General features: G+C 35.7%; 1 protein-coding gene across 1 annotated transcript in view; it reads left to right on the plus strand.

Moving 5' to 3' along the window:
- Positions 1-2,100: 2,100 nt before the first annotated feature.
- ltn1 (listerin E3 ubiquitin protein ligase 1) overlaps positions 2,101-13,225 on the plus strand; it is a 59,469-nt gene continuing 48,344 nt past the window's right edge. The window contains exons 1-3 of the mRNA XM_041272015.1: positions 2,101-2,276; positions 3,063-3,266; positions 10,611-10,709. Of these exons, the coding sequence (XP_041127949.1) occupies positions 2,235-2,276; positions 3,063-3,266; positions 10,611-10,709 (345 nt within the window). The 5' untranslated portion in view covers positions 2,101-2,234. The remainder of the gene's footprint in view (positions 2,277-3,062; positions 3,267-10,610; positions 10,710-13,225) is intronic.

Genomic DNA, 13,225 nt, shown 5'->3' on the forward strand with positions numbered 1-13,225 from the left:
TACTGATTATTTAACTAGCTGACAGTCATGCATGCTTATTTAATCTCATGCAGACTATGGCCGAGGGGTAATAAGGTAATTTAATTAATAGCAAGTTAACCCTCGGCCAGAATATTAAAGCCGGCAGCTGTCTGCGCTCGAAGTGGAGTGTAAGAGTGAGGAGAGACGTAAGTCTGTGCAAAGAGATTTAAAACTAAACTAAAAAAAATTGCTATATGTGCTGGCTACAACCCAGCACGATACTTGTTTGTTTCGTTCACTGCGGTTTTGTTTATTATTTGTTCATTCATTTGGCCAAAGCGCCCTTTATTTTGTGAGTGTTTTGTTTTGTTCACACTTTGATTATTATTTAATAAAACACTGAGGTCACAGGCTTCCAGTAGACTTTTGCCATATCATTCTGTAGTTTATTTGATTACATGATGTTAAATAAAACATCTAAATTATGTTAATCTATTTTTTTTTTGTATTAAATATGTCTCAATCCAAAAGAAAAATATAAGTGATGCAACCGAACAAGCAGAACACCGTTCCACGGCAGGAAGGTGAAACGGTTTCACCATATCAGATTGCCTAGTTCTGTTCAGTTTCATGAAATTACGCCTTTAGTATCACATCTCCCAGCAGAGCAATCACATGACCTTAACACTACCCTATTGATAGAGCACCCGCTCTGCGTCCCGCCTCAATAGACAATCTGTCAACTGTGATTTGCAAATTTGTATTTTGATTGACCTTCCGCCAATACTACCTTGCTACGTGTCTTTTCTCTAATCCCAGTGGAGTAGACGGCACCTCTATATTTTCTACATCTAGTCATTAAAGAAGCTCAGAAATAAAAAAAAAAAAAAGGAAATGGACACATTTACATTCATTTTTTATTACTAAATTATATTTTTGGTTGTGCATGAATAAAAATATGATTTATACACAATTGTTTGTCCTTACATTAAACGTTTCTCAAATTAGGCCTTTAAGGTCATTCACATCTATTTTCTCAATTAATAATGTGCATTATTCGAAACATGGGATGAATTTAAATTTACCGCATTCATCACCCTTCTCTTCTCCAGTTGGTCTGAATAACATCGCGTGCTGGTGTTGATTTTATTCCCGTCTCAAATGTCTATTGAGAGGCGCAACCCCATGCGCGCATAGGCCACCACACCTAAGCCACTACAGGCTACCACGAGCAAGGTCGCCTGCAGTTATACCCACCTCCCACAGGCCACCACGAGCAAGGTCTCCGAGCCTGCAGTTATACCCATCTCCTTGCACCCCTCGCCAGCGACGCCATGAACCCTATATATATTTTACCATATATATATATATATATATATATATATATATATATATATGTGTGTGTGTGTGTGTGTGTGTGTGTGTGTGTGTGTGTGTGTGTATATATATATATATATATATATATATATATATATAGTATAATATTTGTACCTAAAAAAACATGACACCGGAAATAAGCGGATAACTACAGAAGCTCATTAGCGTCATAAAGAGATGGAATGTCTTTCCTATACAATAAATACTTTGTACTAGTTTATCATTAAATAGAACCATACAACCCATGTTAAAGCACAATGCAGAGATGGGAATATTGGCCTGAGTGTTGTGAATTAACAAAACTATTTATTTAAAATAACACAATAATTACTGCAAAATAATGCAATACATGTTTTTGTTTTTTTCGTGGCGTTAACGAGCTTCTGTTGGTAACAGTCGTGGATTTTATGATACAATACCGTATCCCCTTTTCTATTAAAGTATTATTATTATCATCAGTATTTATTATTATATATCTATTAACCACATACGGTATTGTAATCCAGTATTAAACTCCAGTGCTTGTAATCTGAAGGTCATCGCTTCAAATCCCACCCTGCCACTGACTCACTGTGTGACCCTGAGGATGAGATGTTAAATCGATGTCCTATTGTATTGCGCAGTTCACATCCTAACACACTGCCCCAGCTGCGCACGGATTCATCCTGTAGTCTGCAGCCCCACCCCGATTTTTTCCAGAAGTAAAGATGGCTTATTTTGATTTCGCCCATACCACTCTTGTAGTGACACGTGTTTCCGTGTGCAGACAACTTAACCTTCCTGACTCGAACTGGAGTGTGCACGCACACGTAGTGAAATTCATATGTTTAAAGAGGTCGATTTCTTTTTCACGTGAACTGTAGACATTTGTAATTTTTATAAAAACAACTACAAGTATGGGCGGAAAAAATAAACAGCGAACCAAAGGAAATGTCCGGGTAAGGTTTTTATATTTGAACAAGAACATTTGGACACTTTCGCGTAATTACACAGGCACCAGAAAACCACGCATGTAGGTATCTTGCTCTTTCAAATGCATAACAACTATTATTTAATACATCTTTGACATGGATTCAGTAAATAAGAAAACCATAATGACGGTCTTTTTAAAATCCCATTTATTACTTTGTTCAAGTGAACTGAACTCCTGTGTAACTATCATGTGGGGTTAAACCCATCGCTATAGGCTAGCACAGAGTCCGTCCTAAGATTTAACACGTTATTAGAAATGAGCAGTCAAATTGAATATATTATTGAGGTTTTAAAAAATTGTACATGCCCAAAAGTCTTGTTAAAGTAATGTAGCCTACATAGGAAATACGGTATGTAAGTCTCGTTATAACCTTAGTAGTAGGATGTGTAGTATTCTCTACTTTCGGCTTTGGCCTTAGTTGACACAACAAAAAAAAAAAAAAAAAAAAAAGAGTATGTGTGGACCGGCTAATTCACATTAGAAATAACAACCTCGATATGCCAAATGAAGAGTACTTGCCAAAGGCTCAAAGCTTTTTGACTGTATGGTTTAGTCACCAATAATCGACTTTGTGTACACTGTAAGTCCATGTAACGCAGGCTAATGTAGGGGACATTTTAAAGCAGATAGCTGAAGATGATGAAATGCTCCCATCAACAAGTTGCCAAAAAATGTTCATAGAAAGTTGTCTGGTGTCTCATTTTCTTAATCAGTGCTGTGATTTTAACTTTCTTTCTAATTCTGTGTAAAGCCTTCCAGCAGTGGCAGAGCTGCAGAGCTGCTTGCAAGAGAACGGGGTGCAGTGCCTGGGTTTGTTGGATTTGGCTCATCATCACATGACCTGGGATATGTTCCTGCAGTCTACGGGACAGAAGAAATGGACAATCTTGTAGATGCAGATTTCCGTATGGTTTTACGAAAACTTTCTAAAAGAGACACAATTACAAAATTAAAGGTTTGTTACTTTTGCCTCAGACATTGTATGGGATTTTGACTTTGGGGCAACTTGGAGAGTGACACACTACTGTATTTTCAGAATAAAGCTGAGGGGACAATACTCAACATTTTTTTAGAAAGTGACATGCAAACTAGAAGTTTTAAGCAACTTTGTTGCAAACAGCATTATCAAAGGAGAGTTGATTTTGTAGAAGCAACATTACAGCATAGGATTAGTTAACCAATGAAAAGTTATGAGAAAGGTCATGTGACTGGTTATCTCTCTGGCGAAAGGCTAAGAACAAATGGCAGTGATGTTAGAAGAAAATATAAGCAACAGATTTTGTTCTGCATTTTCCTCCTACATTTTATAGTGCACCCTTGCCTTAAAACAGAGGCAACTACTATAGGGGGGCACTAGTGTACATGCAGCCAGATAATGTAGAACGAAATCTGTTGCTTCTGCAATGTTGATTCTACACCTTTCTATTTCGTTCTCCAATAAACCAAGATTTATAGTGCACCCTATATATATTATATATATATATATATATATATATATTATATATATATATATATATATATATCTAATGCTTCTGCAATGTTATTCTACAATCGAAGTAGAACAGTGTTCCACAATATGTGTGTGTGTTATATGTACATATATATATATATAAATATATATATATAATATATATATATATATATATATATATATATATATATATATATATATATATATATATATATATATATATGTATGTGTGTGTGTGTGTGTGTGTGTGTATATATATATATATATATATATATATATATATATATATATATATATATATATATATACACACACACACACACACACACACACACACACACACACACACACACACACACACATACACAGGCCCTTAAAACGCCATACTACCTAGAATTGAAACAGCTTGCCATAAAAAAACAACTCACTTAATCTATTTACTACCACTAGAAGAAAAAAAGAAAAAAATGCTTTTATTTATCAAATGGAAGCCTTTAATAATTTAACTAGTTGTAGTTATGACGCAGCATGTAAATCTGCAAATCTACTGTTGTACTTTGAATTAATGTTTTGCAATATCCTTTGAGACATATTCACTTATCTAATCAGGTTTTTTTTTTGTTTACCTTTAGTTATTTGAACCGCGGTGCTTTTACAGCTAAAATATAATGGTTCTAACAGAGGGCGCTTTAACGCAAAATTTTGTGTCCTACACACAAAATAAATCCACTGGGATGAAAAATATTTTGTTTTGCGTTCACAGGATGCACAGAATGGTAAAGGGACACAGACATGCATATTCGCGGTAATCTATTGCACTGTAGTAAAATGATGTAAAATACTTGATTGTTTAAAAAAACTGTTCTGCAATATAACAGTATTGATAAAGGTACACTCCAGTCCTGTAGGTGATAGCAATAAGCCTCATATTTGGCTTGCGCAACTGTATTAAGGATATTTATTTTTAGGCCCTGTACACACTACATAACCGTTCTCAAGAACCATACTCAAAAACGTTTTAAATAATCCATCTCAAAGCGTCCACACTGAAGTGCCGTTTCATGTTTAGTCGGGTGTAATGCGTACAACACTGTTACTATTAAAATAATTTGGTTACAGATTCTAGCAGCGCAGTGAACAGTGGAAATTAATACGATAGTATCCCACCATGCACTTATTTTATTTTAAAATCATTTGTTATGCCCCATATTGACAGAGGTCCATACTGCTAAGAAATGAAAACAAGTATTTTGGAAAAGTAAATGCAAACTCACACACACAAGTAGGGCTTGACATTTTTGTTTTTTGTTTTTAATCAGGTGATGTCCCTTTAAACAAGTTGAGCTGATTCTGTTTCATAATTAAACTCAGAAAAAGCGGTTAATTACAAACAGTCTTTGCTTTTACCTTCATATCTTGCCTGAGCCTAATTCTTATCCCTTTTTAATTTTATTTCAAACAGAGCTGATAAATTATGTGAATTGTTCATCTCCGATCCTACTTTTAACTTACATTTCATTTTTTGCAGTCTCCTAATTTAACATTGTGCATTTGTTATTTTTCCCACTAGTTTAATAGGGATGTCCTGACAAATTATTTTAACATAACAATTAATACCTAGTGTGGAGTGCACACTGATAGCAAGTCAGTTGTCAATTGGATTTTTTTTTTTCCTAAGCAGTCAGCCTTCTCATAAAGATCACCTATCTGCATCTCAGCCATCTACTTCTGACTGTACGAGTACTACAGTGACCAAAGCAGCAGTAATGCAGAAAATCTCTTCTTATAATTTTGAATGGGAGATGAAGAATCCGTGGCTTGTTTATCGAGACGGCAAGATGTAGTGTGTGTGTGTGTGTGAAAGAGCTGCTGGGCAAAAAAAATTAAATAAAAACATATACGCATTGTATGTACGGATTTTCAATAATCTTCCCTTAAGACAAGCTGTTGCTGTTATTGGAATGCAGACAAATGTTAAAACACACGTAGATGAAGGCAACAAACGGTGCTTAGAATCCCATTTCATTGTCATGCGAACGGTTTAATGTTAGTATATAACCAAGTAAAAAGTGTGTCTGTGTTCATATATATGTCTGTACACAGACCGAGATGAAGCTACTACAGTGCACTCCTTTTATAAAAATCACTGATATAAGAATCAACCGCATATAGGGATCAGAATCACTGGGACAAAATCATTCCTATACCAACCAATGTAAAATAATCTGCTTCTAAGAATCAAGCAATCTGCTTTAAGAATCATTCCGGGGAAAACTGACTACATGTAATACGGTACTTGATCAAGTGCAATGACATGTAAAGCCAATAAAAGCAGTTTTTGAATTTGAGCACATCTCGCGTGATTAGGCACATACGCAGCGTGGATAGTGCAGTGATGCATGAAACACTGCATTGTTTGTAATCAAACGTGACTGCGCCAATGCATTGTGCAGGTATGTTTTTTGTGTTCTCTGTTAGTGAAAATGTGTTTCAATAAAGTGAATACACGTTTATTGAATACATACTGAGTAGAGCAGTGTTATTGTGTGATATGCATGTAGACAGCGCGGGGACGAGGGGATGGGATTGCAGCACTTTGGATCTCCGTTTAATGAAAAACTGAGATTTACATCGCAACAGAAAATAAGTAAGCCATAGATGTTTACATGCAGTGGTAGTCCTGACAGTAAAATACTGTACTGTAATGTCATTTTAATTCAAAAGCCATTACATGTAACACCGCACGGCAGTTAAACTAGGCACCGTCACGAGATGACCGCTTCTGAAGTGTACTGTAGTAAAATACGATTCTGCAGCCTTGAGTAAACATAAGTCATAACCTTGATCATATAACAAGCTGCTTACCCACAAGGACTTGTTTTGATGTATTGTCCTTAGTGATTGAGCACCTTTGACATCTGTATACTGTTATTAAACTGCTGATGGTATGCTTTCGCTAATTGTGATGTGACAGGATAGTGTACATTATCATGCTTGAGTCTTGTTTTACAGTTTTAAACCAGTGTTAGTTTTATTTCTTACACTGCGGTGGCAAAACAACCACTATTAAAACAAAGAAAATAGACCTTGATCCCAGCTGGACCACTAACTAACAGTACATTGTGTGGAACAAACACTAGATTACTTACTCAAGTTTTGGTTTCTTTTTGTTACTTATGCTTCCTTACGCGTCTATATCCCCATCACAAAGCTATCGGCTAAGCCATTTCTATCGAGGTGTCATTAACTTTAACAAGCAGTTAACCGATTAACTATTATGCATAATTTGTTAAGGAAAGCAGCTGTGGATTTTTCGTGGGGGTACTCGTGACATCTAGTGGTCAACCCATTACACTGCAGCCAGGGAACACGCTCCTATCATTCTCATACTAAGTTTGATTCTGCACCACAGTAATCGTATAGGTCCGCTTTAAAGAATCATCCGCTTATAAGAATCAAAACACCCGGGACGGATGTGATTCTTATAAACGGACTGCACTGTATCTGGCATAAAGTTTAAACATTCATAAAAATGTACCAAAATGCACATCCCTGGAGTTTATTGGCCTTTGTGTTAACAATAATTTAGTATTTGATGGATGGGATGCAAAATTTTAGGCATATGCGTTTTAGGAATGCATGAACAGAAAAGCTAGCACAACCTCTAGCTATTTCATGTTATTGTTAAGACCAGCAAAGTGTAAACAAGATAACTAACTTTTATATCCATAAATATATACAACAACCACCTTGGGGGTGGGGGTGAGACTTTCCCTGATGACATCCCACACTGGCTTTGCCGCAATTTATCAGTCTTTCGCCGGTGAGAGAGCCAGTCACATGACTTTTCATTGGCTGACTAATCTTATGATGTAATGTTTCTTCTACAAAATCAACTCTCCTTTGATAAAGTTGCCCAAAACGTAATTTTCTACAAAAAAAAAAAAATCTCCCTTTGTACAATTTCCTGGAAGTAGCTTAGTGTCCCCCCTGCTTAAGGTTGCATTGGCACTGGGACAGTTTTGTTTGAAACAATGTATCAAGTAGCTTGCTGTTCACAGGTATCTGTGAGCAAAGGGCCAAAGATTGCTCGTTTGCAAGCTAAAGTTTTTTTTTTTTTGTCCAAATCCAACTTTTTTCAGGACTGAGTTTGTTTCTGTTCACAACGCAGTTTTCAAGTGCACTCAGCTCATTTATATGGTTTGTGAACCGAATATTTACAATATCCTGCAAGCTGTCTTGAAAGATGGCAGCTATTTAGTTTTGCTTCAGTTTTTAATAACATGTTTTAGATTCTTACATGTTGCTGTGGAAGAAAGCACTTCACTAATTTAATTAATGCGTTTGCTGAATGCCTGCAGTAGCAGAACAGTAATGCAGTAGTCAGTTACACAATACTGAACTTCTAACATTGCACTTTTAACATTGTGATGAGAAAGAGAGTTCTGCTTTCCAGAACCTTTCAATTAAAATATAATGTGGTGTTTTGCTGTACTAATATAACAAACCTATGGGTGACTATTACTTTATATTAATTATCATGTTATGCACAAATGTAATAATTGAATTTCTGTGGTGATCTTACTTTTTTCTTTCAAATAGCAGATATCTATAATCATTTTAGTCATTTATTTTAATTGAAAATCTATATCCTACTCGCTATTACAGTTTTATTACAGGATTCATTAGTTTATTTGTAATGTAATCACAGTTTTATAGACTGCTCCTGTTCTCAGACTACGTCCAAATTCTGGCCCGCTTTGCTTTTCATATAATGTCACAAATTTTTGGCAGGTTTGGTTTTCAGATAAGTCCCAAATTATGGGCTGCTGTGCTGTTCTGAATTCAGCCGAGTTTGTGGGATGTTCTGCTCCTGCAGATGACGGTCCAGTTTCAAAGTCATGCTCAAAAGTGTACACCAGAACTGGATCGTGAATTAATTTAAGAGTTAATGTATTTTTTTTACTCTTCCCCAGAATGTTTAAAAAAAAAAAAAAAAAACTTTATTACAATGAAGAAACGACACGGAAATAGATATATCAAAATGGAGGTTTTTCCTTTAGGTTAATATTAAAACACATTTTTGAGCAGGAACGAGGTACTCTTTATTTTGTAAAATTTTTTTTTTAATATATCTAGTCATGCATAGGGGTTTATCAGACCTGATAGAATGGTGGAATTCAACATATTTTAACATAAATGGTATTGCATTGTATTGCTGAAATATTCCTCATCAATTCCTGATAGTTTAAACTGTAGGCTATAGATAATGTTTAAGCAGTTGGACTATGCAAATGCAATGGACAAAAAAAAAGACATTGTAAAATACTAATGATTATATCTAGTGAGAGATTACAGACATTATTGTGCAAAGTGCAAGTAATGTGTAAAAATGTGCCCCTCAACCATTAACAGTATAGTCCTTCCCACTTGGAAACATTTACATTGGCCACAAAAGGGTTAACTGAAAGAGTGATAGAATGACACAATTAATTGTATCAACCTGTATGACCTACTTAATGCCTAGTTTGATACTTTGTTGATACTTTTCACAACCCATGGGCAGTCCTGATATTGATAGAATACCACAGGTTAAATATGTCAACCTGTGCCACTTAATAACTGTCTAGATTGGTACTTTGTTGCTGTACATACTTCTAATAGTCCACAGATGGAAATACCTGACATTCTAAACAGCTTGACATTATAAATAGGCTTGTTGATGTATATTCTTAACCAAACTACTTGCCTTCAAATGTAATTTAAAAAATGTCTAATCTATTAGCAAGATTGACTTAATGAGCCTTTCTTTTCTCTCCAGCAAATGATGCACAGCACAAAACGCGAACTAGTCCTGCACTCCTAACAGGTTTATTCCTCCGTGTTGGCATATTGGTGTTTCTATTTCAGTGCAATGCCATTTCTTCATTGTAATAAATTCAAAATATTTAATTTCAGTGTCTTAAAAAAAAAAGAATAAAAAAACATTTTGGGGAGAGACACAAAATACATTAACTTTGGTTCTTGTACTAAGGGTTATTCTTAAATGAATTCACGATCCAGTTCTGGGGTACATTTTTATGGTAAAGTGAGCATGACCTAGAAACTGTGCTGTCATCTGTAAGAGCAGAACATCCCAAAAACTCTGAATTCGGAACAGCAGCCTGATGTAGCGTAGCCTGAGAAAAGGAGCAGTCTATAAAACTGTGATTACATTACAGAGAAACTAATGAATCCTATAACAAAACTGTAATAGTGGGCAGGACGTAGATTTCCAATTAAAATAAATCTTGCAAATGATTATAGATATATGCGATTTGAAAGAAAAAAGTAATTAGCACAGAAAGCCAATTCTTACATTCATGCTTAACATGAGAATTTATATAAAATATTAGTCACCCATAATTTGTTATGTTAGTACAGCAAAATACCACATTACATTTTAATTGAAAGGTTCTGGAAAGCAGATCTCTCTTTCTCTGATCAAAATGTTAAAAATGCCTCCAAGCTTTTCTACTTGTGTTGATTTCATATTCCTGTGACAGACAAGGACCAATCAAAACACGGAAATGTTATATGGTTCCATCCCAAAAACCACGTCTGTGTCACACCTCTGGAAAGTGCTGGAGTGTATGGCATTGTCATGTTGGCTCTGTGGAAACTTTTCCCCAGTTGCTCAATGTCACTTGCTTCTTTTCATCAAGAATATGTCATTAAAAAAAATGATCCTTCATTTGCTGTCCTCCAAGCCATTGTGATTGATATGAAGCAAAGAACAGATTAAATATTTATCCTTTTTAACTAAAATCTTTTTTTTGTTTCCTTAAGGCAGTACAAGAATTTGGTACAATGTGTACAGAAAGAGAGTCAGAGATTGTTAAAGGGGTTCTTCCTTACTGGCCAAGAATATACTGTAAAATCTCAATGGTAAGTTTTTTTTTTATTTTTATTTTTTTATTAGTGTTTAACAAACATGAGTATTAAGATTCTTACTTGGTTTCCTCTTTTTATCTCAGCAGTGACCAACTGCCTGAAAATATGAATGTCTTTTAGTCTGAAGATACTCAATAATAATAATAACACAGTGTAACATTTTTTTTTTTTTGTTCCTGGGTAGTAAGTGTTATTTCCTAATTGCTTATGCCTCAAAAGTATAGAAAATGGCTATTATTCCCCACAAACTTTGCTTTTATGACCAGGACAGTGATATTTCAAAATATCACTATTTCCAATGGGAAAACGGGCAAATGTGTGTCTTTTCGTTCACATAAAGTCAGAAAAAAAAACATGTGAATCCGAATTAACATGTATTTATACATGTTATACTGTATTTACAGTATAATCGTAAATCTCAAACTACTCGCGTCTAAATCTTTTGTAGTCATTTTTGTATTACTTTAGTATAAATACATGTTAATTTGGATTCACATGTTGTTTTTTTCTGACTTTATGTGAACGAAAAGGCACACATTTGCCCGTTTTCCCATTGGAAATAGTGATATTTTGAAATATCACTGTCCTGGTCACAAAAGCAAAGTTTGTGGGGAATAATAGCCATTTTCTATACTTTTGAGGCATAAGCAATTAGGAAATAACACTTACTACCCAGGAACAAAAATTGTGTTACATAGTGATGATGATAATAATAATAATAATAATAATAAAATAATAATAATAATAATAATAATAATAATAATAAATAATAATAATAATATAATAATGATGGTTTCCTTTCAAAGCTGAGCAGGGGAGCTAATAGGGTTGGAACAAAAATCGACAATATCAATAATCATGAAAACATTTTTGCAGCAATAAATTTCTCGTTGAAAAATTGTCGATATTCATAATTTTCGCCTGTGACCCAATGAAGCAAGAAGCAGCTCTGCATTGAGCAGTAAGCGGCACTGAACTGCTGACTCGGACAGGTTTTCATCAAGGATTCGTCTGCACTTTGCACCATCCATTCTCCCCTCTATCCTGACAAGCTTCCCAGTCCCTGCTGAAGAGAAGCACCCCGGTAACATGATGCTGCCACCACCACGCTTGACAGTTGGGATGGTCTTGACTGGATGACGTGCAGTGTAGGGCTTGCGCTAGACGTAATGCTTGGAATTTAGATCGAAAAGTTAAATTTTTGTATCGTCTGACCACAAAACACATGGCAGCAGTATCATCTACATGCTTTATCGCGAACTCCATACGTTTTTTAAGATGAGGCTTTTTGAGTAATGGCTTCATTCTTGACACCCGTCCATACAGACCAGCTTTGTGTAGGGACTGGCTTATTGTTGATGTGTGAACACTGGCTCCCATCTCAGACACAGAACTTTGCAGATCTCTCAAGGTCATTGTTGGCTTCAGAGTGACATCCCGAACCAGTTTCCTGCTTGCCCGGCTGCTCAGTTTGGGGGGGTGACCTGATCTGAGTAGAGTCTGGGTGGTATGATGCATCTTCCACCACTTAATGATGGACTGAAATTTTCTTGTACCCTTTTCTTGCTCTGTGCCTCTCTACTACTTTATCCCTGACTTGTTTCAAAAGCTCCTTGGTCTTCATGGTTGCTTTGTTGGATCACTATGTAAGTTGCAGCTTGAAAGTCTTTATATACCTGAGGGAAGTTATCTACAAGTTAATCCACTTTAAGTACACACAGGCGAAACCATTTCACTAATTTCTTGACATAAGAACATAAGAAAGAACATAAAGTTTACAAATGAGAGGAGGCCTTTCGACCCATTTTGCTTGTTTGGTTGTTAGTAGCTTATTGATCCCAGCATCTCAAGCAGCTTCTTGAAGGATCCCAGGGTGTCAGCTTCAGCAACATTACTGTGGAGTTGGTTCAAGACCCTCACAATTCTTTGTGTAAAAAAGTGCCTCCTATTTTCTGTTCTGAACACCCCTTTGTCTAATCTCCATTTGTGACCCCTGGTCCTTTGTTTCTTTTTTCAGGTAAAAAAAAGTCCCTTAAGTCGACATTGTCGATTTTGAATGCTTGAGTCAGGTCACCGCATAGTCTTCTTTGTTCAAGACTGAATAGATTAAATTCTTTTAGCCTGTCTGCAATGACATGCCTTTTAACCCTTTGCAGTCCTATGGCAGACACTCTCCGACCATCATCAAAAAGATGTAAAGCACAGGTCTGTAATCGTTTTTTCTTTGGAAAAAGCAAAGAAAAACTTTCAATGGCTGAGTGAGACTGAATGAAACCGATATTTATTTATTTATTTATTTATTTATTTATTTATTTATTTATTTATTTTTTTGCGTATGTTTGTTTTTTGGTGGGCTGGCGGTGCATTTGCTATGGGGATGCTTTTCTGTGTCAGGGCCTGGAAAGCTTGTGAAGATAGAGGGCAAAATGGATGCAGCAAAGTACAGATAAATCCTGGAGGAAAACCTGCTGAAGTGTGCAAGAGACCTGGTACTTGGGAGAAGATTCATC

Source organism: Polyodon spathula, chromosome 15 (genome assembly GCF_017654505.1).
Source record: "Polyodon spathula isolate WHYD16114869_AA chromosome 15, ASM1765450v1, whole genome shotgun sequence".
NCBI classification, from domain to species: domain Eukaryota; kingdom Metazoa; phylum Chordata; class Actinopteri; order Acipenseriformes; family Polyodontidae; genus Polyodon; species Polyodon spathula.